At 46.0% G+C, this 27,724-nt stretch overlaps 5 protein-coding genes across 5 annotated transcripts; 4 read left to right on the top strand and 1 right to left on the bottom strand.

Annotated features, from left to right (window-relative positions):
* The first annotated feature begins 2,197 nt into the window (after positions 1 to 2,197).
* Positions 2,198 to 6,823, top strand: LOC112877217 (flavonoid 3',5'-hydroxylase 1-like). Its single transcript, XM_025941448.1, has 3 exons — positions 2,198 to 2,921; positions 3,296 to 3,593; positions 6,054 to 6,823. The coding sequence occupies exons 1-3, from the start codon at positions 2,302 to 2,304 to the stop codon at positions 6,687 to 6,689; spliced, it is 1,554 nt and encodes a 517-aa protein (XP_025797233.1). The 5' UTR covers positions 2,198 to 2,301; the 3' UTR covers positions 6,690 to 6,823.
* Positions 6,824 to 8,679: 1,856 nt separating this feature from the next.
* Positions 8,680 to 11,863, top strand: LOC112877540 (pyrrolidone-carboxylate peptidase-like). The gene is made up of 5 exons (XM_025941861.1): positions 8,680 to 8,877; positions 9,655 to 9,971; positions 10,794 to 10,898; positions 11,012 to 11,059; positions 11,486 to 11,863. Exons 2-5 carry the CDS (start codon positions 9,705 to 9,707, stop codon positions 11,729 to 11,731), a joined length of 666 nt encoding a protein of 221 aa, XP_025797646.1. The 5' UTR covers positions 8,680 to 8,877; positions 9,655 to 9,704; the 3' UTR covers positions 11,732 to 11,863.
* Positions 11,864 to 14,128: 2,265 nt separating this feature from the next.
* On the top strand, positions 14,129 to 15,533 carry LOC112877635 (peroxidase 2-like). Its single transcript, XM_025941984.1, has 2 exons — positions 14,129 to 14,388; positions 14,480 to 15,533. Exons 1-2 carry the CDS (start codon positions 14,182 to 14,184, stop codon positions 15,239 to 15,241), a joined length of 969 nt encoding a protein of 322 aa, XP_025797769.1. The 5' UTR covers positions 14,129 to 14,181; the 3' UTR covers positions 15,242 to 15,533.
* A 1,653-nt stretch (positions 15,534 to 17,186) lies between these two features.
* Positions 17,187 to 18,505, bottom strand: LOC112877634 (peroxidase 2-like). Its single transcript, XM_025941982.1, has 2 exons — positions 18,296 to 18,505; positions 17,187 to 18,192 (listed from the first exon to the last, which is right to left on the bottom strand). Exons 1-2 carry the CDS (start codon positions 18,503 to 18,505, stop codon positions 17,425 to 17,427), a joined length of 978 nt encoding a protein of 325 aa, XP_025797767.1. The 3' UTR covers positions 17,187 to 17,424.
* Positions 18,506 to 23,218: 4,713 nt separating this feature from the next.
* On the top strand, positions 23,219 to 24,694 carry LOC112877633 (peroxidase 2-like). The gene is made up of 2 exons (XM_025941981.1): positions 23,219 to 23,523; positions 23,632 to 24,694. The coding sequence occupies exons 1-2, from the start codon at positions 23,293 to 23,295 to the stop codon at positions 24,397 to 24,399; spliced, it is 999 nt and encodes a 332-aa protein (XP_025797766.1). The 5' UTR covers positions 23,219 to 23,292; the 3' UTR covers positions 24,400 to 24,694.
* The last annotated feature ends 3,030 nt before the right edge of the window (positions 24,695 to 27,724 follow it).

The following is a 27,724-nucleotide window of genomic DNA, read 5'->3' as shown; positions in this document are numbered from 1 at the left end:
CCTGTAGACCTCTATGGCTTTATCTATAACAGTGAAAGACTGAAAGAAGTGGAGACTCTAGTGAAGCACAAGCAAAAAGCCTAATCATCGCTAGCTGCGGCCTGCGTGCGGGTCAGATCAGATGATTCCGCGGCAGGCCGGGCCGGTGGTTAGGCCTCACCAAAACCGCGAGGGGGACGTGCACACCGTGCCCCAGCCCGTAGATATCGACGGACCCATCATCCACACCGCGGACTACCCGGCCCGGCCGGCCGTCGCTCTCCTTCACCTACTCCCTGCCCACGGAAGCGTCACCCACTCGCCCCCATAATCAGTACTTAGTTAATTAGCCCATGCCTTTTCGATTCCAAGTACCAAAAGCCCACAGCAGACAGAAGCCTAGGCACTGGAATCACGCGAGACCGAGACTCGTACGCTTCGCTCCTCGCCACCTTGCACGAGTGCGAGCGCGGACACGACGCGGTCACGCTGGGATTGCTGTGAGGCCATCGAGGCCGTGACCTGCAATCGCGAGTTCCGAGATGCGACTCGCCGAGTGCTACCGTCCCATCTCCGTGTTACGCTGAGTATTCTCATCAAAAAAGTTTTAATTCTCGATTAGGGTATAGGATAGCATCGGTCACCACATTTAATATTAATATTAAGGTTTGATCATAGATAAATTTTCTCTTTATTGGTTACCAAGAACTTAATTGTCTATATTCTTAGTTTCTATTTCTGATTTGTGAAAATGAAGGTCCATTGCTTTATCATTTCTTCTAGTCTTAGAAAATATGATCCGGGGCTGAAGCCGCATGAAGGAGAGTGATTTGAATAGTTCGCTCAAACTCAGAAGATGCTCTTGATAGATTTATTATTATAGAAGTTGTGCAGTTAAATTTAAAATACATTTAGACTATTTGCATCTTATAAGCAGCGGATCTCCCTTTTTGGGGAAGCTGGTGGCCCTTTTGGCGTGTTAATTCTATCAACGGGACGGCCTTCTTCATTCGGTAGATCCAATCGAGGTGGTTTTCGTCTACCAGCACGTAGGTGGTTTAAGTTTCTAGATTTTATATTTCGTTAAAACTTAGGTACGACGGTCCTGGGTGGAAGATGTGTATCGACTTGGTTTATTAGGATTGGCACCTGTGACAACAAACAAATTCATTCTCGCAGAACCGAAACTATTTTTCCGCACCAGCAGTATTCTAACCAAAAGTCTCGATGACCTCTGCTTCAATATATGTTGCGCGCATCAAGCTTACCAAACCAGCTCCTTTAATTAATTCGTTTCTTGCTGTGGATGTGATGAACTCATTGTATATCTACGCACTCATTGCGAGATCGTGTCTGATGTAACTGTGATATATACGAGAGGCTTCGATCGATGGATACACCATATAGAAATAGAAATGCGGCCGGTGATCGACCGGTCAGTGATCATTGGCATGGGACTCCATCTTGCACGCCTGAGTTCCTTTCCCATTTTTCTAGCTACGTGCTGCTGCACCACCGCTAAGGTGTCCACCTCAGCTTACCTACGCCCTCTAGCACTCATGCACTATACTATGACGACATTCAAGAATAATAATCATAAAAAAAGGTGACCGTTCAGATAAATTTTTTCCCTTTGTATTTTAGAGACTGATGTAGGGAAGATGTGGGGAATGGAAGTAGTTTATTGGTGAAAAGAAAATGAGCCAGTGTTACCATGTATTTTTGAAGCGAATAATGCCCACAGATATCTATATTATGTTTCTACCACAGTTTTTCAAGTTTAATTGTTTCACGTGATAGCACAACCTCTGCGTTAGTAGATCGAGGTTTCTATTCGTCCTCACCTACGTACTTCGAACGTAGAGTTTGAGAAGATTTACAGTAGAATTGCACGTTTGTTGTTACCTGACCGCAATAAGAACCTTTCAGGTAAAAAAGAATCTTACTATATATGATCGGAATAAATGAGAAATAGTGTTTCAAAAAGAAAATATTGCTCATGCTATGCCTCGAGGATGGTCGCTCAACAAACGAGCCAAGCAATCGTAAGATACAGCCCGTCAGCTAAAACAAATACCTGCCCCCCGGCGCGCGTTATCGAGCTTGCACGTTAGCCGTATCAGGTAGCACATTTATTAAATGTATAACCACTGGCCAGTATACAAGCATATATAGCTCGTTTGAAAACTGAAAATAAAACTGCAGCAGTTCGGACTTCGGAGTACGCAGCAGGGACGCGTGTCACGGACATAAAAAGGCGTCGCGCGCGCGCGGGGAGAGCCTCGGCGCAGGGTCTCTTCCTCCCTAACGCAACGCGCCACCATGCAGCTCGCCGAGCTCTGCACCGACCCCGTCGTGCTCTCCTGCGCCTTCCTCTGCCTCCTCCTGCACCTCGCGCTCCGCTCCTCCTCCGGCCGCGGCCGCGGCCGCCTCCCGCCGGGGCCGCCTGGCCTCCCCATCCTCGGCGCGCTCCCGCTCGTCGGCCCGGCCCCGCACGCCGGGCTTGCCGCGCTGGCGCGCCGGTACGGCCCCATCATGTACCTCAGGATGGGCACGGCCGGCGTGGTGGTGGCGTCGTCCCCCGCCGCGGCGCGCACGTTCCTCAAGGCGCTGGACGCGCGGTACGCCAACCGGCCCGCGGTGGCGAGCGCCGCGGACATCACGTACGGGTGCCAGAACATGGTGTTCGCCAACTACGGGCCCAGGTGGAAGCTGATGCGGAAGCTGGCCAGCGTGCACCTGCTCGGGGCGCGCGCGCTCGCGGACTGGGCGTGCGTGCGCCGCGAGGAGGCGGGCCACCTGCTGCGCGGGGTGGCCGAGGCGGCGGCGGCCGGGCGGCCCGTCGTCGTGCCGGAGGTGCTCGTGTGCGCGCTCGCCAACATCGTCGGGCAGATCACCGTCAGCAGGCGGGTGTTCGACGCGCAGGGGGACGAGTCCAACAGGTGAGGAACTGAGGACATGCAATGCAAGTCGATCTCAAGGGCCACAATTTTTTCCCCATTTCAGGATTATCAATTCGGTTTAGTTGAACTAGTGACCTAGATATGGTGTCAGTACGTGAAGGATCAGTATTTCCAGCTGCCGTGGACTGGACCGTACAGTCCTTGTCAGTGAGAAGAGTTTTGCTCACCAAAACTCGAAAGTGAAACTGTGAAAAGCACCGGACTAACAAATTATCTTTGAAAATAATAATAAATATTAAAGCAGGGACGTTTGAGGTTAAGGAAGCATAGATCTTGGGGAAAAAATCAGGCATGAAAAGAATCTTTTCATTATCTAATAAAACATGCATGTGTGAAATCAATGTCGTGTGCAGCTACAAGGACATGATCGTGTCGCTGCTGACGGGCGCGGGCCTGTTCAACATCAGCGACTTCGTGCCGGCGCTGGCGCGGCTGGACCTGCAGGGCGTGCAGGCGAAGCTGCGGCGGATCCACTGCCAGTTCGACGGCCTCATCACCAAGCTGCTGGCGGAGCACGCGGCGACGGCGGCCGACCGCGCGCGCCGGGGCCGCCAGGACTTCGTCGACAGGCTCCGCGCCAGCATGGACGCCGGCGCCGACGACGAGAGCGGCGAGACCATCACCGAGGTCAACATCAAGGGCCTCATCTTCGTAAGCTCCCTCCCCCCCCCCCCCCCCCCCCCCCCTCCTCAGCCTTCAGCTACATGCTCACATCCTTTTCCTTCCATTGCTTGCTTATTACCTAATCCATGCTACTGAAAAGTGAATGGGGCACTAGCTAACCGAAAGCTCAGCCGAGCTAGAGCTAGCCGTGTATCCTGTCGCGTTGGTGCGGGTGCAATTCGTGGGGCGGCTCTGAGTGAAGCGGGGTAGGTGGAGCTACTACTAGTGGATGGAGTAGTTGGAAAGAGACGATCGAAAGAACGCTCGAGCTGATATGTTTGGTTTCTGGTCTAGCCGATGGTACGGTTTGGGGCCTGCAGGGTTCGGGGTCTTGCAATGATCAGTCAGCAGGTGATAGCAGATGGCTCGTTTCATCCAAACCTTAGAACAAAATGGTCCGCACACGTTGCTAACCTTTGGGTGTGCCGCGCTTTTATGCAAGGATACTTTACTGGTCCCAAAAGTTCAGTTCGAGATAAAAAAATTGGGACTATCTATTTATCTGCCCATAGATTTGCAATCCCCAAATTATTCACTTTTGTAAATATTGGATTAAATCCAATAACACATATAGATTCACGTACTCTATCTCTCCATGTTCTCACGGCGCGCAGAAAAAGAGTGGGTGAAATGACAAAAAAAAACACAACGATTTTCATTAGGCTAGTGCATAACAAATTCGACACATTTTACCCCCAAAAAATCTGTCTATAGATAAATACTAACTCTAAGAAAATCTAGACATGCGGGCCGGGAGCAGGCATCCCCATGCTAAGAGTCCTTTGTTTTCTCCTAAAGAGAACAACTTGAAGGAAAATCATACAATTTCAAAAGAATAGTTTTTTTATGAAAGTAAACAAAAACATGCACCTCTAAAATGCTTATCATGTAGATCTTCATAGGATTTTGGATTATTTCTATGGTGCGTTCCAAGATCATATATAAATTAATAATAAGTGAAAACCTCGTAATTCATTTGTAATAATAAGCGAAACAGTCTAAAATTCTATCAGGAAAAGAAAAAAAAGGAGATCCTGATAACAAGGGAACAGATTTGGACTCAACTTCCTGTCCTGATCAGACCACACTTGATTATGACACGTTAGCTCAATCTTCGCCAGTGACATACCACTTACCAGTGTGTAGACGTCTCGGATATATGCAAAGTGTACGAGTGGAAGATTGACGCATGGACGAAATGTGCAGATGTACCTCTTTTACCAGAAAGCCAATGGCAACCTTTCAAGCCTCTAGAATGGTTTGGGTAGTTAACATGGTGTAATCCATCTTTATCTAAGAAAACATGATGTAATCCATGGATAATGGTATATGCCAATCTGTTTCAAAGGCTGTAATTGCCTTATTGAAGCATGACCTGGTTGTGGCTGTTGGTGAGGGTCGACACTGACATTATTGAATATATAGCCTGCATTGTGAGTGAGACTACTCAAGCAACCAAACCACTAACGGCTGATAAGGCTGGGAAAACAGGGCAATCAACATAACATCATGTTGACCCTTGCGCGGCCTTGTGGGTCATCAGCTTGATTGGAGAGGTCCATTCATTTGAAACTCAAAATCTTTACACCCAACTTGCTTGTGATGACACCACCCGCCTCATCGTTATCTAGGATAATTACTGAATTACAGGGTTTCACCTATCCAAATAAGGTCTCTCCCCCTCCAATGACATGCACTGTGCTTGACTGTAGTAAAAATTGTTCTGAAGTAATGATGCTGTAAACCACATCCGCGCGCCGTTGTTCTCAAACTAACTTGCATACCTTGTAATGTACTGCTGCTTTGTTGCTACTGAAAGGTGTAGTGAAAGCATCAGACTCTTCAGCAGGGCCAAACTTGAAAAGGAACTGATCACCAGCATGTCTTAATCTGTAAACAATGAATCAATCTATATAGTTTAGTTCTATAGGTTGGCTGGAAGGTAACCTTTACTCATGTACAGTACCCGGTTGGTACAGCTAGCTGCTAGCATGCTCATCATCACCTTTTTTTTTTGTTTTTGTTCAACTTATTACTTTTGCTCTGAGAATATTATATGATTGGTTCCAGAAACTGTTCGTGCTGATGCTGAGCTTGGACCACCAAACACGCGAAAACAATGCACCACTGATCTCAAGTATAACCTCACCAACTTATTAGAGACAGTGCACTAAACTTGATGAATCAAATGAACAACCAGATAGGACTCCAGAGGATGGCATATGAGTACCTAGCTGTTGAACATGCATGACCATTTGACCAAGTTTGATATTCAGGCCGTACATATATCGATCGAACAACCTGACCTAAATCTTGGGGACCATGCATCGTGTCTTCTCCAACCTAAACTAATTTTATCTTCAAATTCTGATTAGTACCAGTTGACTTGCTTGTTGCTCAATTATTTCTCACTGGATGTGTCATGTCTGCACGCGATCGACGACGCAGGACATGTTCACAGCGGGCACGGACACGTCGTCGATCATCGTGGAGTGGGCGATGGCGGAGATGCTCAAGAACCCGTCGGTGATGGCGCGCGCGCAGGAGGAGCTGGACCGCGTGGTCGGCCGCGGGCGCCGGCTGGAGGAGTCGGACCTGCCGGCGCTCCCGTACCTGCAGGCCGTCTGCAAGGAGGCGATGCGGCTCCACCCGTCGACGCCGCTCAGCCTCCCGCACTTCTCCTTCGACGCCTGCGACGACGTCGAGGGCTACCGCGTCCCGGCCAACACCCGCCTGCTCGTCAACATCTGGGCCATCGGCCGGGACCCGGCCACGTGGGAGGCGCCGCTCGAGTTCCGCCCCGAGCGGTTCCTCCCCGGCGGCGCGGCGGAGAAGGTGGACCCGCTCGGGAACTACTTCGAGCTCATCCCGTTCGGCGCCGGCCGGAGGATCTGCGCCGGGAAGCTGGCCGGGATGGTGTTCGTGCAGTACTTCCTCGGCACGCTGCTGCACGCGTTCGAGTGGCGCCTGCCGGATGGGGAGGAGAAGCTGGACATGGGCGAGACCTTCGGGCTCGCGCTGCCCAAGGCCGTGCCGCTCCGCGCCGTCGTCACGCCGCGCCTCGTGCCGGAGGCCTACGCGTGACGTGCCAGCGGTCGAAACGCGCGCGTCGTGCAGCCCGCGCGCGCTTGGTGTATTATTTGTTCTCGGAGGGAGGATGGGTGGATGCATGCTTTGATGTTGCCTACTACCTGCGTACATATTTTGTTATCGTCGTACACTTGGTTGCCTGGTATTGGAACACGTATGAATCGCGGACCACGGTTACTGTAGCTGGTAAGACAACAAGTGAAGATTGATGAAGGGATGTCCTTGCTCACTGGCTATCCTCGTCTCCTCCTCCAATGGAGGAGCTTAAAGATAAAGGCTGGAGGTCACAGAAGGGGAAAAAAGTTTTTACTAAACTGTAATTCAATCTAAATTTCAATAAAGTTGGCCACCATTGTGAGGCAGCCCTCTAAGGCTACCTTGAAACATAGTTGACCGCTTAAGAAGTTAGATCTTTAACCGACTAACCTATAGAAACATGTATCTATAAACATGTACTCCCTCCATTTCAAATTACAATTTATTTTTCTTTTCTAGATATAGATATTTTGCTATGCATCTATATTACATCTAGATATATACCAACATATATATATTTTAGAAAAGTCAAAATAAATTGTAATTTGAGACGGAGAGAGCAGTAGCTCATATTTAGCCAAGACTCCTCCGGAGTTCACTCATTGATGTCATTATTCCTGGCTCCCAGAGAACACGGAAACTCGCCAAATAAAGGAAATGGCTTGCTAGTGGGGTGGACCAAGACTGAAAAATGAGTGGCGGCCTGTTAAAACATACAAGAAAATTGAGTAGCTAGCGGTCTGTGCCCTCGCTCTATACAAGAAAATTGTTGCCCGTTCACACTTTTTTCACATTCGTGAACCCAGAGAAGAGTTGATTTCAGGCTTTGAAGTGCGGGAGGGGTGAAATAATAATGGTGCGCCAGTTTAGTCTAATTTGGATTGGATATCAAATATAAATAAATATAAGCAAAGCATATTAAATAGAAGGGGCAATGGAGAAAATATGAACGGGCACATCATTGTTCATAGGCCAGAGCTAGTGTTATACTACCGCTTGTGGTGTTACCGTGTTACCAAATTTAATAGTCATCTACATCGATGCATCAAAAATTCATCTAAACATGAATGGATAGAGCGTGCAAACATCTATCATCATACAAAATTTGAAGTTGAACAAAAATTTGTGCAAGAAGAAAAAAAATCTTGCACTTGAATAGTTGCGGGTTCAAAGCGGGTTGCGGATCATCCATGAACAGTTGAACAAAAATCTGCCCTGTCCCGCGCGCGGTGCACCTGATGATGAGTTTTCGGATTCGGCCCATCACATCACGTGCCAGATCGGAGTAGAAACCATTCGCTCTATGAAGAAAATCGGGCTGGGTGAGGCCATTCTCAAACTTTACATGCTGACGCTATGATCGGGCCAAATTGAGCCCGTCACCATCAACGTTTCATTCTGGGCTGAAAAGGAGAGAAAAAAAAAAGGAAGCTGCGGCGCAAACAGCAGCAGCAAAAAAAAAAACACGGCGCCCCAGTTTTCCCGTCCCCTCCGCGTGGCCTTGGCCGCCATTGACGTGCCGTGCTGTGCCGTCCGGCCCGTCCGTCGGTCCGTGCATCGAACGAATTGCGGCATCCAGCAGGCGCCGCGACCGCGAAGAGCAGCCCGAGCGCGCCATGCTGTTTCAGAAACCTGCCGGGCCTGCGTGGCGTGCAGGCGCAGCCTAGGAGACCTGGCCCTGGGAAACCAAACCGGAGGCGGCCGCGGGCGGCGCCGCGGACAGAGGCCGCCGTCCCGGCGCCGGCACGCTGGCAGCCTCTCACCTCAGCTCAGCTCAGGCTGCCGCTTTCGTTTTTCTCTTCCCCGACGAAACCGCCCTTGCGGCCCTCCTGCTTATCCCCCGCCGGGGTAGCTGGCTCCCACCCCCGTCGAACCGCCGCTGACATGCGGGGCCCCGACGTAGCGCCCCCGGTCGCTGTCCTGTGGGCCCGCCCGCCCGCCCGCTCGCGCGCTTTAATAAGGAGGCACTTGGGCGGACCCGGCGCTAGCCAAGCTTCTTTCTTCCGTTCCGGCCGCTGCTTCTTCTTCCCCCCACCCCGTCCGTCCCCGATAGCGAGAGCAAGTTGTTGCGGCGTACTGAGAAGCTGCCAGGAGGAGGAGCTCCTTCGCCGCCCCGCCCCGCCCCGCCGGGCTTCCCTGTCCCGAGGTGAGTGGATGGCTGTTCGGGCCTGCTGCTCTCGTGTGGGGAATTATTCAATCTCGCGACTTGGAGGACGTAGGATGGGGCATCTCCCTTGTTCTTCTGATCCTGCGCTTGCTAGAACGGGGAGAAGTTCCAGTGTTATTATGTATGGTTCTGATGTTTAGTTATCGATGATGATGATGGCGGCGGCTTGGGACCTGCACTGCTACAGGTCTAAGAATCACGCGACGAGAGCAGAAATTAGCTAGCATTTCTCTGTGTTCCCATGCCTAGCTGTTCGGACGACCGGACTCACCGTGGATGAGCTTTGAATCCCTCTTGATCAGGTCAAGAAAGAAAAAAAAAGTGGCTTTGACATCGCTTGCTTGCTCAAGTCGTGGCTGCTTGTATCATTATTCAAGTTTCAGACTCTGGGCGACGTCTGCGTCAGAGTCCGTGGCAGGATGGTTTTGCCCGCTCCGTGGCTTCCTGCCTGTCACACAAGTAACCAAACACCTGATTGTATCTTCTTTTTTTTTTGTCTATCATTTGTTGATAAGCTGGTGGTTAGGACCACATTTTGGCAAATTTCATCCGTACCGTAATTAAATTCCTTCTGGGCAACGGAATTGCTGAATGTCATGTATTATTAGCTTGCTTAGCACAACCCACATGTTGGATGTGTGAGTGTGAATGCATTCATGCTGTGCAGTTGCAGCAACTATCTGCAGTACCTACACAAGCATGCTTTTCCCCTTCAGACTGCAGTATCTTGACATATATTAACTGGACTCTGTCCAGGTCCTCTAGCAGAGCCCAAATTCGCTGCTCAACGTCGCATAAGAAGATAGATGGGTTCCGAGGGGCCTTCTCCCGTCACCGTTCACGTGACCGGATTCAAGAGGTTTCATGGAGTCGCAGACAACCCGACCGAGAGAATCGTGCGCAATCTCCAGTCATTCGTGGAGAAGAGAGGGCTGCCCAAGGGACTTGTGCTTGGAAGCTGCACTGTCCTTGAGGCGGCCGGGCAGGGTGCACTTGGTCCTTTGTATGAATTGTTGGAGTCAACTGTCCTTGGCCGGGAATATGGATTGTCGAATCAGGACCGAGTAATTCTGGTAAGACCTCACCTTCGCCAGATCATATATCGGTACAGAAAGTAATGAAATAATTGAGCTAGTTTGGAGTAGCGACTTATTAATTTCCTGTGATAAACTCCTAAGGTTAGAAATAAATAACAGCAATTCAGGGTGAAAACAGATTGTGAATTTGTTGATGTGCTAAGTACAACACCCCGCCTAGCATCTTTCGTCATGAGCTAAACATTTTAATTTGAAATCAATGCCATCTACGAGCATTCTCCTAGAGCTAAAGTCGGAACTATATATATTTTACATAATTCCATCCATCTCATGGTTTGAAAATTTGGCCATTTACATAGAAGTGGTGTTGATTCTATTTTGGAAGGATATCATGGAACTTCTTTGTGATGAATAAAAGTTATGCTAGTTTGGATTATGTGGTAGGCGCTTATGCTATTGTGTCCTTCAGTCTTGTTTTTGTATGGAACGGATGCCAGTGATTTTTCTAAATTCTCATAGTAAAACCCACTTCACTTGCTCATATGTAAGAACTATATTATTCCCAATTCGAGAATAATACAATTTTGGCTGATTTAATTTATAAAATGAAACCCTGGTTGTGAGTATTCTTGCTTCTGAACTAGGATTTAATAAGAAATAAGAATCATGATATGAATCATATACATAATGTGAGCTGACAGTAGAGCTTGAATGCTTGCGCTTATGTGGCAGCCAAGTTTGACATCAAACATGTTTAAATAAAAGATATAATGCTGCAATGTCTTCATATTGCTAAATCTTTTTTCCTTTATCAATGCGGTTTAAACCAATTGATTATGGTTATGGGACATTTTTCAGCTCCATTTTGGAGCCAACAGTGGTTCACATAGGTTTGCTCTTGAGAATCAAGCTGTTAATGAAGCTACTTTCCGTTGCCCTGATGAGCTAGGGTGGAAACCGCAGGTTGCTATCCTTTTACCTTTGTTATTTTCATATACAAGCATGTTCACTCTTTATTTCTTTATATCTCCCTGACTTCTTTACATTCAATCATTCATTTTCTTTTTACATTCCAGAGGGTTCCTATCATGTCATCGGACGGAAGCATCTTGCATGCAAGACAGGTGTATTTTAACCGTTACTTTTTAAAATCATTATGTATATCTCTAAAATTTCATTTGGAAAACTTGTATTTGGCATCATGTTGTTAACTTACTGTCGTGCAAATCCTCTGTTTTGCTAACTCTGCCGTCAGGCAATTACATCCTTTCCATTTTTAAGTATAGATTTTCCTTTATTAAAATTAGAGCTATCACTTCAATCTTCAATGCACCGCCCTCATGAATCACTAATTCATTATACATACAAGTTGCTGGTCCTTAGAAGGTCTTTAACTAAGGAGGTTTTCCCATGGAAATTCTGTGATTTATGTCAAATATTCTCCAGCTTTTACGTCAATGCTTATTTGCATCCTGTCTGTTCCCTGCTACCTGTTAGTTATCTTATCATGCGCATAAGCTGAACTACATTTTACTTTCGTGATCAAGCAGACTACACTGCCAGTGAAGGAAATAAGTAAATCTCTCCAACAAATGGGATATGATGTGACGCCTTCAGATGACGCTGGTCGATTTGTGTGCAACTATGTCTATTACCACTCTCTTAGGTTTGCAGAGAAACACGGTATCAGATCACTCTTCGTTCATTTCCCCCTCTTCTTGTCAATTGATGAGGAAGTTCAGATGCAATTTGTTGCTTCCCTTCTTGAAGTCCTCGTTTCCTTGAAATTACAGTAATCTAATGATAGATCTGTCCACTTCCAGTGGTGTATTGTTCCCAATTTACAAGGTGTTGTGAATAAGAATGAGCAATCATTCATGGCATTATTTGTGCTCCAAAACGTGTATAAAAAACTCTCTTAGAAAGCATGTCCATGTGGTCCTGATGTCCAAATGTCCAAATGGGTCATATGTGCATGTTCTCAGAGCTTATGTTTCGCTGTCTGATGCTGCTATTCAGCACTTGTGTATTTCGTCATTTTGTTCTTTGACGTTATGAACAACATTTTTCTGATTATCAGGTCGTATATAATAATAGGAGTACTCTTTATGTACGAAACATGGAGAGGCCTAATTAAATTTAAGTTTCTGATAAAATCTAAAATTTGATGGCCGGTTCGCAATTTAAAATTTTCTGATACATCAGGACTATTGGATTTACAACTTGCTCTCTGGGCCTAATGAAGAGGCCATGGTAGGCTATTAAGCTAGCGACTATTAAATTCAGGAGCTAATCCAAATCCATGTAAAGCGTGTGGTTTCAGGCTGGCTTGAAGTGCAGGGAGTTCTCCTGACCCTGCTGGGTATTGAATTTCTTTAAGTTCAATTATTATAAATCCACGCATTTCAAACAATAGAACCTTGAATTCAAGGACACTTCGGTTGGGAATGCTTAATTTCCTACTATAAACACCTCAACTTCCCGGTTTATGAAAACCTTAACGAAACTGTATGCGCAAGAGGCAAGGCTGACACAACGCGCCCATCTGTGATTAGTATTTTGCATTGCCAGGTGTAGACTACAAACAATTGAGCTTGGTCGGTTCGCTTGCACATTCCTTAATACCGCTTGGCACTAATAATTTCTCGTTAAGCTAGAGTAAGAATTTGCCAGGTGTACAGCTATCTAGTGCTAAATTATTTTCTCCAACATTGTTAAGAGTAAGAATTAATCTCTGCACCAACAGCGCCAATTTTTAAGGTAAGTCGGGGAATGTTGGCTCCCACGTACGTATGACACTCAGATCAACTACAGTGGTTTCGCGGATGTCGCTATAACCACTGCAGTAGATATAGCGGATTACAGAGAACCCGCTAAATCGCTAAATCATATGGTCATCATTTAAAAACATTAAATTTAATCAGTGAGGGGCTAATTATCCGTGGCTTTTTCAACATTATCACGCGATTTGAAGAACTAGCCGTGCTCCCGCACGGGCTAACTAGAATTAATATAAAAATAAAGCTCATAGCTAATAATTATAATTATCTATCTTACATCCTTTTTCATCTATTAAATATTCTAACCCATACTCTAAAATACATATCTTTCATTATCTAGTTGCAATAGATTTTATTTTGCATCACGCCTCCATATGTGTTTGATATATATTAAATTGAACTATTTATCTGTGAATTGGTATTCTTATCTTTTCCAACATACATGAATATATGGTGACACATATCATGGGTGATATTTTTATATAAACAATAACATAAATATATATATATATTAATAATGATAGGAATAGTAATTTAAAATTATATATGGGTACACTTTAATATTTTCTTATAATTAGATTCAGATTTAGGGGTTATTTTAACTTTTAATAATGGTATAATTTGATAGTTTATATTCAAATTTTGGGGGTCATTTGCATTATTTTATAATAGTATAGGTGGGTAATTTACACGAAGATTAGGGGATTACTTTAGATTTTTTTTATAATGGCAGGGGTAGGTAATTTATTAGGAAAGGTAACATATCCAATGATTATTACGATCAGAGTTGTTGGATTGGTGGTCGGATGTTTCTGATTTTTTTAAGAATTTTTAGAATTTCTCTATCTTTTTAAGCGTCCACTAAGGATTTTAGGTGGTTTCACGTGGAGTCTCCAATTAATAATAGTAAGATTACACTTATTTGCAAGAAATGAAAAGATAATATGTAGCTAGCAGGACAACTCCTGCAGTCCTCCACGAACATATTACGGTACTTTTACACTTCACTTCAAATATTCTCTTCTCTAAAAAAGTGGTGTATAGTGTGCGCAATTGGTTGAAAACAGATCATGCCGTGGAACATTCCCATCAAGAGAAAAAACAATTCAGTCACAACAACAGGGGGAGGAAACCACAGGCAGCACAACATGCAGCTACAGCAACTTAAGCGAAGCCATCTGCAGGTCAACGGTTTAGCTACTTGCGGTTGCGCCCTCCATGCATGCATGCATGTTCTGCAACAGCTAGCTTCTTCCCTAATCAGTTCTTCCTACTCCATAATACACTATGATCCAAGTTGGATCGATCATCCAACTAACTACTTCGACGTCGTCGGCCGGCGGCGTATCCCCATCTATAAATAGCGACCCATGCGAGCAGCACTTCATCACTTCTCATCGGCTCTTAGCTCACGCACTCAAATACAGAGGCTCAGAGCACGGTAGAAGAGCAGCCAAGAGGAGACAATGGCTGCTTCGTTCAGGCTCGCCGTGGCGGTGACATGCGCTTTGGTTCTGGTGACGGCGTGCCAGGGCTTGCAGGTGGGTTACTACAAGAAGAGCTGCCCCCGCGTGGAGCACATTGTCAGGGACGAGGTGAAGAAGTTCGTCTACAAGAACGCCGGGATCGGCGCCGGCCTCATCCGCATGCTCTTCCACGACTGCTTCGTCCAGGTAACGCACTATCAACGATGCGCAGGATGCTTCTTTCTTCGTACAATGGATTCGATCGATCATGAGACTGACGCGGGACACACATATATAGGGATGTGACGGCTCCGTGCTCCTGGACCCGACGCCGGCGAACCCGCAGCCGGAGAAGCTGAGCCCGCCCAACTTCCCCAGCCTGCGCGGCTTCGAGGTGATCGACGCTGCCAAGGACGCCGTCGAGAAGGCCTGCCCGGGCACGGTCTCCTGCGCGGACATCGTCGCCTTCGCCGCCCGCGATGCCGCCTACTTCCTCAGCAGGTTCTACGTGAAGATCGACATGCCCGCCGGCCGCCTCGACGGGCGCGTCTCCAACGCCTCCGAGGCCCTGGACTTCCTGCCGCCGCCCGTCTTCAACATCACCGACCTCGTCGGCAGCTTCGCCGCCAAGGGGCTCGACACCGAGGACATGGTCGTGCTCTCGGGCGCCCACACCATTGGCCGCTCCCACTGCTCGTCCTTCGTCCCCGACCGCCTCGCCGCCCCCTCCGACATCAATGCCTCGTTTGCCAACTTGCTAAGGAGGCGGTGCCCCGCCAACCCGACCCCGGGCAACGACCCCACCGTGAACCAGGACTTCGTCACCCCCAACGCGCTCGACAACCAGTACTACAAGAATGTGCTGGCGCACAAGGTGCTCTTCACGTCGGACGCCGCGCTGCTCACCACGCCGGCGACGGCCAAGATGGTGCTTGACAACGCCAACATCCCCGGGTGGTGGGAGGGCAAGTTCAAGAAGGCCTTCGTCAAGATGTCCCAAATCGAGGTGAAGACCGGCATGCAGGGCGAGGTCAGGAAGAATTGCAGGGTCGTCAACTAACATCGTCAACACAACGTATTGAGCAATCCGATGTTGCCATGGAAGCATGAGCATTGCACATTGGTGTGTTCGTTCTTGGTTTGCAGGATTTCTCACGCACCTTGATTTTTCTTCTTGTTTTTTGGCAGCAATTGGGTCTTTGATTTCCAACAGCAAATTACCCGTGCATACTACTTGCTATATTTGTTAATTCATTTGCTATTTTTTGTTGTATTACTTGCTCTGTTATTTGAGAATGTGTAAATTGTAATTGTATACTTTCACTATAACAATGGAACACTCGTTTTGATAATTTGATGTGCTAAGTTTTGTGAGTGAGACCTTTTCATAAAAGATGTTTTGAATTGATAGATGAGAAGTATAATTCCATCTTCAGACACAAGAACACATTAGCTTTCTCTGGCATGCAGGTTCCATAACTTTCTCTTTTTTTCAGCGAATGTGCCTGAGCACGTGTTTCACTAACAAAATTAGAGGAACAAGATCACATAAAGACAGTCGTTGGGCCGAACAGACCGGGAACGACCAACGAAGAAAAAAAGGGAAAAGAAAAAACAAAAGCAGCAGTATTCACTAGTCTGTTTACATGACCACGGTTTCGACCAAGAGCAATGGCCAGTGCTTCAACTTTCTGGTAACTTTTTCTTGGATATGGGAAATCGAAAAGCCCTCCACGTTTAAAGTTATTTGCCCGGTTGTTATTGGTGGATCGCTTGAACACAAGAAACATGCTACAAAAGCCACGTTCAATTAGGCGTGAGATGCGTCCTCTGCAATGGAGGAATTGAGGAAGACAGAGACCATCTTTTCTTTGTCTGTTCATTTCCAGTGGCCTAGCTGCTGGAACAGTCTGCCCTTTGCATGGTCACTTGATCAAAATTCATGACTGGTGAAAGGGCCTGTCGTCCAATGGTTACAAAAGGCTCAGTAGCATCCTAAGATTTGCCGGCTCAGTCTTCGAAGATGCTCATAGAGGTAGGATTTGCGTACGTACGTTCATAGGGGTGAGTGTGCGTGCAATGTGAGTGTCGAAGTTGTACTGTGTAATCGAAAAAATTATTCATAACTGTATCATAGCAGCAAGACAGGTGCAATTGCTTTTCTTCATTGAGATCTTTATTATTGCATCTTGGGAAATATGGAAGACAATACTAAATAGCAGAATAAAGGTTTTTAGAGTAATGCCAAGAGAAGGTTTTAGAATAAAGGGCAACAAAACCTAACAAAATGGATCATAAAATCACCTGATCGATAGTTTTATTACACTTATTCCGTTGACATTAACAGATTACCACCATACATTCTTGAGACCAAAAGAACAATATAATCAAGCCATACAAGAACATCCAAATAACAAAATATGAAACCAGAACAATAATGCAAAGCTGAGAAAAATTTGAAGGATGTGGGCATGCAGTTAATCTTCAAGCAACCCCAGGCCATGCATGGCTTGGAGACGTTTCATCCCAATTTTGTCTATGTTTTGCTCTGGCACTTGCCATGCTGAATGTGTTCATCATCAAAAGCTGAGGAAATCAAGTGTTCTACAAATGGGAAGACAAAAATGGCATGCTCCCTTGGCCCAACTGCTTGCATGCTTCATGGGTCACGCAAGCGCAGGTGCTAAAGATGGAAAATGGAGTTGCAAAATTTGTCATCTAAAGTCACATCACACAAGAATGCAAGTCTGTGGTACTCTTCTAAGGTTAGTTGTGTGGTACTCTCCTTCTGTCATGGTTGTTTTGTCGTCGCAATTTTGCGTTCTCTACAAGATCATCTACTACGCTGTCTCCAGCACAGCTGCACAGGCCTTGTGTTATTATTTCTCACAATGGTAAATCAGAATCTAGGTGCTGGTGGGCAGGATAAAGAAAGCGTAACATAAGCGAGCAAAATGAATCACTAGATCACCGAATCGGTCATTTATTACATTTGTTCAGTAACATTAACAATCGAGACAAAAGGACATTATATTCAAGCCAAACAAGAACAAGAGAATAACGAATAAAGAAATGAAAACAATAATGGAAGCCAAAGAAAACTCGCAGGATGTAGGCAGTTAACCATCATCAAGTAACCCCACGATATGGAAATCGCAAGAACGAATCCTGACAAACGAACGAAGCAATGTGGATGGAACTCCGGTACCGGTAGTAGTCGATCAGTAGTGCCTGTGAGGATGATCATGCATGGTTGACGACCCTGCAGTTCTTCCTGATCTCGCCCTGCTTGCCGGTCTTCACCTCCACCCGTGACATCTTGACGAATGCGGCTTTGAACTTGTCCTCCCACCACCCGGGGATGTAGGCGTTGTCGCGCACCATCTTGGCCGTCTCCGGCGCGGTGAGCAGCGCGGCGTCGGACGTGAAGAGCACCTTGTGGGCCAGCACGTCCTTGTAGTACTGGTTGTCGAACGCGTTGGGGGTGGCGAGGTCCTGGTTCACGGTGGGGTCGTTGCCCGGGGCCGGGTCGGCGGGGCACCGCCTCCTCAGCACGTTGGCGAACCCCGCGTCGATGTCGGAGGGGGCGGCGAGGCGGTCGGGGACGAAGGACGAGCAGTGGGCGCGCCCGACGGTGTGCGCGCCGGAGAGCACGACCATGTCCTCGGCGTCGAGCCCCTTGGCAGCGAAGGCATCGACGAGCTCGGTGACGTTGAAGAAGGGAGGCGGCAGGTTGTCGAGGGCCTCCGAGGCGTTGGAGACGCGCCCGTCGAGGCGGCCCGCGGGCATGTTGATCTTGACCCTGAGCCTGCTGAGGAAGTAGGCGGCGTCGCGGGCGGCGAAGGCGACGATGTCCGCGCAGGAGACCGTGCCCGGGCAGGCCTTCTCGACGGCGTCCTTGGCCGCGTCGATCACCTCGAAGCCCCGCAGGCTGGGGAAGTTGGGCGGGCTCAGCTTCTCCGGCTGCGGGTTCGCCGGCGTCGGGTCCAGGAGGACGGATCCGTCACATCCCTAAATAAATGTGTGTGCGCGCCTCGTGTCAATGTCTCGCATCCATTGTACGAAGAAGCATCCGACCGTGGTGCATTCATCGCCATGGTCGGCAGTGCGTTACCTGGACGAAGCAGTCGTGGAAGAGCAGGCGGATGAGGCCGGCGCCGATGCCGGCGTTCTTGTAGACGAACTTCTTCACCTCGGCCCTGACGATGTGCTCCACGCGGGGGCAGCTCTTCTTGTAGTAGCCCACCTCCAGGCCCTGGCACGCCGACGCCAGCACCAAGAAGGCGCATGTCACAGCCACCGCGAGCCTCAACGCAGTAGCCATCGTCGTTCACCTCTGCTCTGCTTGCTCTGTGCTCGATCACTACTGTGCTAGAGAGCTCAGAGCAGATGCGAGAGGTGATGGAGTGCTGCTCGTGCTGGTGGCCCTTTTATAGATGATGACGATAGGATGGCTGGACACAGAACACCATGCCCTACATTTGTCAAATGATTTTGGTTTGGTTGTTTGCTACTCCAGTTGTATGCGTCTGGTGCAACTTGCCAATGCAGCAACAATATTCTTACTACATGTGCGACATGGCGTCCACGAACTGGCCGGTTAATTGGCCGGTCGCTATTTGACCACTGGAATGTTACTGATCATAAACCTTTCTTTATTTGCAGAAGTAGGGTACTTAGTTGTACTGCGACTCGGCAATTTGTGACAATATAAGTATGCATTGTCATCATGGCAACCACGAACAGATGTTGGCACTCTTACTCCGCGTTCCAAAGCCGAAGTTATTAGCAGTAGTGGACATGATGTTTCTGCCACAGTTATCTAATTATCCAATAGTAATTTTTTTGCAAAAAGAAGGATTATCCAGGACATAATTTTGTTTTTAATACTAGTACTTTATTAATTAGCACAAATCTCTAAGCTGTATAAGGACAATTCTCAGTCGTCCACGAGTGATACTTGCAAATTACCGGATCTAAAAGGATATGTATGGATAAGGGTATATGGGTCAAATTTCTCGAAGCAAATTTTACCTCTCCCCTCCATCAAAAACACCCTCGCTACTGTGTTTGTTTCATTCATCACCTACGTGAAATATGCTGCACGTCAGCAGTCTTATAGCTTATCTTATGCAATTCCATCTAGGATTTTTGATAATGTGGAGGGGAGAGCGGGACAAGAAGAATAAGATAGTTGCTTCACGAAATAACCGCCTCGGAAGCTAAAATTAAGGACTATAAGATTACTTTCTTACCATTGTATGAGTTGGTGTTGCCATATTAGTCATAAGGATATGGTATACTATGAGATAAAAAAGGCAACTCATTATAAAGATTATCTGTTAAGTCATCTCAAGGTCGTCTATTAGACGACTTAAATGTACCGGTCTTTATGTTGTTGAGAACTTGCAGCTATTTATTTCAAATAAAAACTCGGAGCTAATTAACTCTTAAGTATGTTGGAATGTTCTATGCTTCTATCCTCCGCCACTCGATGAACCAGAAACGTAGTTGGCCTAGCTAGCTCGGAACATTCCTCCACGGAATCAAACAATATTCCAACTTGCCAAAAAAAAGAAAAGATTATCGATCTGGACACAAACTGTTAGCCTCGTAATCAATCAACTTAGAAAGCTTCTTCTCTTTGGATTATATTAATCTATAATGTATGCTAAGAACGTACCATTTATTTAACGAGGCATGTAGAATGTTTTCCTGTTGGCCCTCAGCATTATTGAGCGGCACATGCACTCTCTTGCAGTACATGTTACAGGCAGGAATCAGCAATCTCTTGCTTTGTGTTCGGCTCCGCTGGTGTTGGTGCGGCCTCTGTCGCTGAACTACAGAAACTAGCCCAGACGATTTTTTCTTTTTTTGAGGAAGTCTAGCCCAGACGAATGGGCTGTGTGCTAGATGGGTGCGTGCGACTGAAAGTAGCCCTGTGTCGGCCTGTCATGAAGTGCAAGGCCGAACGACGCATTTATACCTATTGGGCCATGGAGGCCGACACTCAGACACACACGGAACCACGAACTTCTGGAGGCCCATTTGGAATTCTATAGTGTCATGTACTACCATATCTCTCCTTGCCAAAATAAAAATATGAGGTATATATAGCCCTAACCTTTTTCTTTCATTATGCACGGTGGTAGCTAATGACTTCTTTTAAAGATCCGGAACCGCTCGTGTCCATAAGAGGAGAGCAAGATTACAATCGTGCACTAGAAGCACGGATTTCTCTAACAAAAATGGTTAATTGATAGATAGTTGTATTGCCAATCAAATTTTATGCTGTCAACATTGACACATTTCCCTCTCGAAACCATAGTTATGGAAGAATCTAATAGCTGGAAAAACCTACACCTAATTGTGGCGATCATACTGGACGAAAACTGTGCTTTAATTTACCCTTTAAATAGAAAAAAAGCTGCCTCTTATAATTAAGACGAAGCGACCATGATAGGGTTTGTGCTAGCTGCTTCTTCTAATTGAATTTTTCTGTCTTTTACTTGCATTTCAAGTCACTCGGACACTGTATAAGTTTATTTGACTCACGTTCCATGCATCACTTGGCTTTCTCTTCTGCACGTATCGCTGGGTAAGTAGAGGATGTAGCCTTCGAACCGCCACTCGTACACGTCAGCAGGGCAACTTTGCCAGCCAGGCGCCCATCATAAGAGACTACGGACAAGTGAAGGAGACACATTCCGTTTGGTCAAAGGCGACGCCGTAGTGTTGCGTGGCTATTGGCCAGCTGATCAGCCCCCTGACGTCCGTGCTAAAATTACGTTTCACCGGCAAAATCAAGGCTGTCTTGTGGCAAAAAAATAGGTAGAAAATTAAAATGGTGGAAGCAGGTATTTTCCAGGTCAGAACGGATTTGGAGCATAGTATATGTCTGGTTGTTAAGAGAGGCTGCCATTTCGTTAAGCCGTGAGGAAGATACCAACCATGTGATTCGCCTGGCCCAGCTTGCACTTGCTCTCGATCCTTGTCAAAATGGAAGCGTTCTGAAGGGTGATCCGATCCGACCTCTCAACTAACGGCCTGGAAACATGCGTCCCCATCGTCGCCGGCAACTGGCGGATTGTTAAAACGGAAAATCAGCTGAACATGCAAGGGAGAGATCAAACCGAGCAAAACACTGCTCCCTGATTTCGTCGAAATGTTTGTCCAGTTCGCACGTCTAGATGTGCAATGGTGTATGCTCAATATTTAATCAAATTATTTCATATGTGGACTCATTGGGTAGTTCATCAACCCAGTAATTAAGAACAGCAGTGACCCGATCTTTTTACTGAAAATTCATTTGATATTTGAGTCGGCAAGGTATATAAGCGAACTGGACAAACATTACGAAAGTGATGTAGTAATGGTTGATAAATAGTTGGTGCTTCTGGTAGCTATCTAGCTAATATATATGACCAAGGATCATGCACTGAACCATCCAAGTCAACGTGGCGGCTCAAGCGCAAAAGCTGAAGGTAGCAGTTGCTTCTTTAGGGGACCCAGAACATGAAGCAAAAACGAAAGAAAAGATGGATAAGGATTGTATCCTTTTATTATCTCTCTATTTTTATTACTTATTTTACGAATATAAAAAATTATATAATAAAAGTGGAATGGCATTATATTTTGAGCACTAGGAGGATGCTAATTAATAACCTTCTGGGAGAAGGAAAATAGAACCCACAATGACAGTGAAATTGCTTCCAGATCAGTATTTTCTTTTATAGGGTATTGATTGAGGGTGGTAACATTCTTTTTGTTAGCTAGCTGGTTCAACAAATTTTCGCTTAAATTAAATCACACAAAAAACTGGGGGTAAAAGATGTGCACTGTACAGCTTATTTGGTGAGTGTAAGATTACAATTGCGTATCTACAAAAAGAAAATTAAATGCAATGTCCTCAATTAATTGGGATGGTCTTATGATTGCAGATCTTGTTACTAGAGTTGATAAGAAATCAACTATATCTTGGGTTGAGCAAATCCAAAGTTATGCATTCCATCATATCTCAATTTAACACGGGTGCTCGTATTTTTTTAAATATATTCTAAAACTAGCTGATTTTATTCTTTTGGTGGTAGGCTATGTGCCGGTCAATAGCAAGACGCGCATGAGCATATGATACCTTCATCAATCTCAGGGTGTGCCGAGCGAGTCTTTGGAGGTTCTCATAGGATAGGATTTGCATGTGTGTGTCCACAAGATGAGTGTGCGCCTACGCGTATATAAGCGTCTGCATCTTTTATGATGTTTTTTTAAAAAAAGAAAAGGAGTTGGCCTATATTTAAAATGAACCGGTAAGAGAGCTATTATATTAAAAAAAGAGAGCTCGCGAAGGAACAAATTTATTTGCATGTCTCACACACACAAAAAAAAGAGTTTAGGAAGGAGAAACAAAAGACGGCAGGCCTATAGTCCCCATTAGTTGAGCAGCTTCTATCCATAATTATGGTTTCACTGTGCGACTATTGCAGAACTATCCACGAAAATTAGGGATGTAAGTTATATATATTTTGGGTTATTGGATCGATCCAAGAAGTTGATAAAATAAATTAGAATGATATTCTACGTAAATAATTTGGAAGGAGAAATAAACTAGGGTGGTATGCCTTCGTAATTAATTAGCCGACTAAAAAATACTATTGGGTATCCACTTGCATCCCTAATGAAAATAAAGTGGAGCATGATTATCTTGTGGATTGTTTCAAGGTGATTTGCTCGATCCAAATCTGAGTATAGACCTTCCATGCGTTGAGCAGCCTCTATCCGGGGTTAGTGAACTGCTGCTGTTGTCTAACAGAGACTCAAGCACCCCTCAACTTTTCCTTGCACCAATCTGAAAGGTAATTATTAACTAGTAAAAAATAATAGAGCAAATTAATTGCTCACCAAACCCTTATTTAAATTTTAATCACATGCATGTTGTGTATGATTTATGCACAGTGACACGGTCAATGTTGCACCCTTCCTGCAGGCTTCCACCTATAAATATCTTCACACTTCAGCATTCTCCATCATCACTTCTTCCTCACATTCTGAGTTTCTTACTCAAACCTTGAGCGAGAGACCGATCGAGATACCAATTAAGGACATCTAGCAGACATGGCCACTGCTGCTACTTCATTGAAGATGCCCGTTTTGGCCGCACTCTTGCTGCTCCTAGCCGTGGCGTGCCGGGCCAGCCCGTACTACCCTCTGGAGCTTGGGTACTACCGTTACAAGTGCCCCCAGGCCGAGACCATTGTGAAGACTGTCATGGAGAAGGCCATCGGCCAGAACCCCGGCAATGGCGCCGCCCTCATCCGGATGCTCTTCCACGACTGCTTCGTCGAGGTATATATCAGAGTCTGCCAAAAGTTAATTACGCAAAGAATGGATTAACAAAGTTAGGTAGCTAGCTGGACTTACTATCTTAATACTGTATGTTTCATGGTTGACTAGGGCTGTGATGCTTCCGTGCTTCTGGACCCGACCCCGTTCAGCCCGACGCCGGAGAAGCTCAGCCCGCCCAACAACCCGAGCCTGCGCGGCTTCGAGCTGATCGACGCGATCAAGGACGCGCTCGAGGCTGCCTGCCCCGGAGTCGTCTCCTGCGCCGACATCATCGCCTTCGCGGCCCGCGACGCGTCCTACTTCCTGAGCCACGGCAGGGTCTACTTCGACATGCCGGCGGGCCGCCTCGACGGCACCTTCTCCAACGCCTCCGAGCCGCTCAAGTTCCTGGTCCCGCCGACGTCCAACCTCAGCGCCCTCATCTCCAGCTTCGTCGTCAAGGGGATGTCGGTGGAGGACCTGGTCGTCCTCTCCGGCGCGCACACCGTCGGCCGGTCCCACTGCTCGTCCTTCGTCCCCGATCGCCTCGCCGTCCCCTCCGACATCAACCCGGGGCTGGCTGGGTTCCTCAGGGGCCGCTGCCCGGCCAACCCGACGAGCAGCGACGACCCGACGGTGATGCAGGACGTGGTGACGCCCAACGACATGGACAACCAGTTCTACAAGAACGTGCTGTCGCACACCGTGCTGTTCACCTCCGACGCGGCGCTCCTGACGTCGCCGGAGACTGCCAAGCTGGTGGTGGACCACGCCAAGATCCCCGGGTGGTGGGAGGACAGGTTCAAGAAGGCCATGGTCAAGATGGCCAGCATCCAAGTGAAGACCGGGTACCAGGGGCAGGTAAGGAAGAACTGCAGAGCGATCAACCACTACTAGTTGATCACTTGCAGGTTTAATTTGCACCGTACCGGTGCAACCTGAAAGATCGTTCTTGAGAAAAAAAACTTGGTGAAGGATCAATCTGTTCAGTTGTTGATTTTTTATTCATGAGTTGCAGCGTATTGTTGTAGTGTCAAGTGCTGTTCGTTATTGTTATCTTTGTGTTTTCGTCATTTGCCTTTGTTTGATTTCTTCAAAGCCTGAGAGGTAGTGTACGTGATTCTTTGGTTTGTGTTTCTGTATTCGGAATCTATGAAAAATAAAGTTGAATATATAAGTTCAGTTTGTATAACTGTCATGTGTACATTTCGTGCATGTTTTGTTGACCCTTTCATTAATTACGTCTTATGCCTAAAGTACACAACTTTGTCGGCCTGAACTGGTTGTTGATGCATGTAACTCGTTATGTTGTAGAGCTTTTATTGCCTATCTAACTTTTGTTATCAAACAAGATGATGTTATTAATTTTGCTTAATTGTATGCACTAACTCTTTATTTAGTTTTTTTTTGCAGAACGTATCTATTAATTTTATATTTTTAAAATTTAGAGTCTGGCTATTTATTAATCGTATTTCACATGAACTATTTATTTAGATATTTTCTTTTCAATTTGTATGGAGATAAAAGTAGTACCTTTTCATAGTTTTCTATTTGAATTTGGCCTTTTCATTTAGATATTGTGTTTTTCATGGACTCTCATTTAGATATTGTGCATCCAAGTTCATATGGAAATCAAAATACTATTTTCAATAATTTTATATTCTGAATATTTTTTATTAATTGTAGCATGCATGTTTTTTTGTTTAATATAAACATAAATCCAACGGTATAGATTTTTTTTTCTTTTTTATTAACCTATTAATTTCTAGCTCGATACCTTTTTAACACTCTCTTATTAAGATAATATGAGATTAGATCATATGACTGTTAACAAACCATGCACAACAAAATGGAACATAATAATGTACAGAAATAGTATGAAACAAATTTAGCATGACATATCAACCCTTTTTACCGGTTCATTAGTGACAGGGCGGCTCTTTTCTTCTAAAGGAACGAATCAATGGACAAAGACGTGTGCATTAGATTCTACCTCGGCCACGCATATGCTCGGCAAGGTGAAATGTCGCTGCCGCGCGTGCTTTGTGGACGTACGGACTATATGCGTAATTGCGTATACGGAACCACATAAACAATGAGAAATTAACGGACTATAAAATTAAACATGATTAAACCCCGTTATGTATTCTCTCTGACCACTTGGGAGCCCAGCAAATAATTTCCATTTCTTTTCTCAGAGGATCTCATGGAAGGAAACGAGCCCACAGCAGTTCACTCTTGTTGGGCTCCCAAGTGAAGAATTGGTCACACTTTAATAGATAAGTACCTTCGTTTTAAAATTTGGACCACCAATATATATGTAAATATTCGGTTTCTTACACAGAAATAATATTAATTAATATTTTCATGAAAAAGTCCATCTAATTATTGTCACACTTGCTACGCAACATTCTTTTGGAACAAAATTATAATAACGACGATCGAACAGATGTATTATTGAAGGATACGTGTATATGGATGACTAGGCAACAACACATTTTTTAGAAAATGAAAAAAGTATACAACTAAAACATTTTTCTGACATATCACGGTATTTGTGCTGTCCAGCCGATATATAGTACGGTGCTGGAGTGCATTAATTATACAGCTATGGCATATATATATAACTAATAAGGTAGTGTTTGGTTCGTGTTTTTTAACGTGACCTGATTACCATGGTAATTAATAACGTTAGATCTCGTTTGGTTCCCCATGTCTGCAAACGAGTACCGTGTAATGAGAAGCGCGCACGTACAAATTTGTTACCGCTCCCATACCTCCTCCGTAATCAGATATCCCCATACGATAGGTGTAACATCCACGTTGCACATGACGCATGGATCCTGTGTGGTCACGGTATGGCATATGCGCTGGCACTGGATGTACGGACATGGCCAGAAAAGTTGATCTTGAATATGTGTCGTGTACATGTAGGCTGGTTCGACAGCTGAACAATAGGATGGGCGCGTCATAACAGTTCAGTTCGTGTGGCTGTTGGGCCAAAAATCGGTCCATGCTAGTAGCCAGGGATCATTTTTATTGTCTAGGTAAGATGAGCTGGATCAATTAAGATCAATTTAAATAGATAATTTGAGGAAGCTAGTTAAGTTAAGTTTGGTTGCAACGTGAAGTGAAGATGAAAATGTAAAAAAATTAATTAGCAGATATGGTCCATTCAACACGTAAAGTGGATTTTAACCGTTTTACTGGACCGGATCGTTACAACAGCTATCAACCTGGCTCAAATCTCCATCTTCTCCAAGCCTCCGACAACTCCGTATCTTGCTGCGACGGCGGCGGACCAGCGCTTGCCATCCCCATCGAAACTCCGGCTCCTCCTCCCTCCTTGGCCACTCCTCCATCTTCGATGCCCTTTTTTACTCATCGATGCCGCTGCCACCTCCTTGCCTTGGTGGAACAAGACAGCGCAGATCGAAGGAAAGAGATTGGATTCGTTTCTAGAGGAAGGAGAGGAGCTTGGATTCAATTTTAGAAGGCGATGAATCGTCTACAATCAGATCTCGCCCCCATTTTCCAAGCGGCCCATCTCCTACCCATCCATGGCGAAAGTGGCAAGCTGATTCACGGGCACGCCATTAGTAGCCTTGCTGCTGCCGCAGAGCAAGCTGTGATTGGGCTAGGTGAAGCTGCAGTGCTGGCTTCGGCCGGCACCCATGTCAGGAGCGCCTGAGGAGGTGGGCGTATCGGAAGGCAGAAGCCGTTACAGAGATGAACCAACCAAATCGTGTAATTGCTTGCTCGGATTCCATTAACGTTGCTACTTGTTACTATTACCGTTTGCGTTACAAATCTAGAACCAAACACTACCTAATAGTGGTCTCAAAAAAAAACACTACCTAATAGTGAGAGGTCAGCTTTGCGCGTTGCCGTATCAACCAATCAGTTAAGTAGATGTAACTTGTAATCAAGGAAGTAATGGGGAAGCTATTGACTGTGACTTCTTCACCATTTGGCGCTGCATGGGAACCTTGCCTAGCTAATCTTAAAGTTACGCAGAGAGGCAGCACGCGGGCATTGGTCAACCCAAGACATTTTGTCCTGATGATGTCTGTCAACCATACGCTCTCAATTTTGCATTGTTGCCGATCGAATATTCTGTGCTGATTGGCGTTAGCTCTGGATTTCGTTTCACGCACTAGCTTTCAGTGTTGTAAGTTGTAACACACACACACACACACACAGACACACACTCCTTTGCACA

Source organism: Panicum hallii, chromosome 9, assembly GCF_002211085.1.
Source record: "Panicum hallii strain FIL2 chromosome 9, PHallii_v3.1, whole genome shotgun sequence".
In the NCBI taxonomy this organism is placed as follows: domain Eukaryota; kingdom Viridiplantae; phylum Streptophyta; class Magnoliopsida; order Poales; family Poaceae; genus Panicum; species Panicum hallii.
This window is presented reverse-complemented; position numbering and strand designations above follow the sequence as displayed.

What these genes read in the sequence shown, in the direction of transcription:
- LOC112877217 (XM_025941448.1), top strand. Translation starts at nt 2,302, where the DNA reads ATGCAGCTCGCCGAGCTCTGCACCGACCCCGTCGTGCTCTCCTGCGCC. An exon ending in CAGGGGGACGAGTCCAACAG is followed by an intron (nt 2,922 to 3,295) that starts GTGAGGAACTGA and finishes TGTCGTGTGCAG; the next exon opens with CTACAAGGACATGATCGTGT. An exon ending in ACATCAAGGGCCTCATCTTC is followed by an intron (nt 3,594 to 6,053) that starts GTAAGCTCCCTC and finishes TCGACGACGCAG; the next exon opens with GACATGTTCACAGCGGGCAC.
- LOC112877540 (XM_025941861.1), top strand. Translation starts at nt 9,705, where the DNA reads ATGGGTTCCGAGGGGCCTTCTCCCGTCACCGTTCACGTGACCGGATTC. An exon ending in ATCAGGACCGAGTAATTCTG is followed by an intron (nt 9,972 to 10,793) that starts GTAAGACCTCAC and finishes GACATTTTTCAG; the next exon opens with CTCCATTTTGGAGCCAACAG. An exon ending in GCATCTTGCATGCAAGACAG is followed by an intron (nt 11,060 to 11,485) that starts GTGTATTTTAAC and finishes GTGATCAAGCAG; the next exon opens with ACTACACTGCCAGTGAAGGA.
- LOC112877635 (XM_025941984.1), top strand. Translation starts at nt 14,182, where the DNA reads ATGGCTGCTTCGTTCAGGCTCGCCGTGGCGGTGACATGCGCTTTGGTT. An exon ending in TCCACGACTGCTTCGTCCAG is followed by an intron (nt 14,389 to 14,479) that starts GTAACGCACTAT and finishes ACACATATATAG; the next exon opens with GGATGTGACGGCTCCGTGCT.
- LOC112877634 (XM_025941982.1), bottom strand. Translation starts at nt 18,505, where the DNA reads ATGGCTACTGCGTTGAGGCTCGCGGTGGCTGTGACATGCGCCTTCTTG. An exon ending in TCCACGACTGCTTCGTCCAG is followed by an intron (nt 18,193 to 18,295) that starts GTAACGCACTGC and finishes ACATTTATTTAG; the next exon opens with GGATGTGACGGATCCGTCCT.
- LOC112877633 (XM_025941981.1), top strand. Translation starts at nt 23,293, where the DNA reads ATGGCCACTGCTGCTACTTCATTGAAGATGCCCGTTTTGGCCGCACTC. An exon ending in TCCACGACTGCTTCGTCGAG is followed by an intron (nt 23,524 to 23,631) that starts GTATATATCAGA and finishes ATGGTTGACTAG; the next exon opens with GGCTGTGATGCTTCCGTGCT.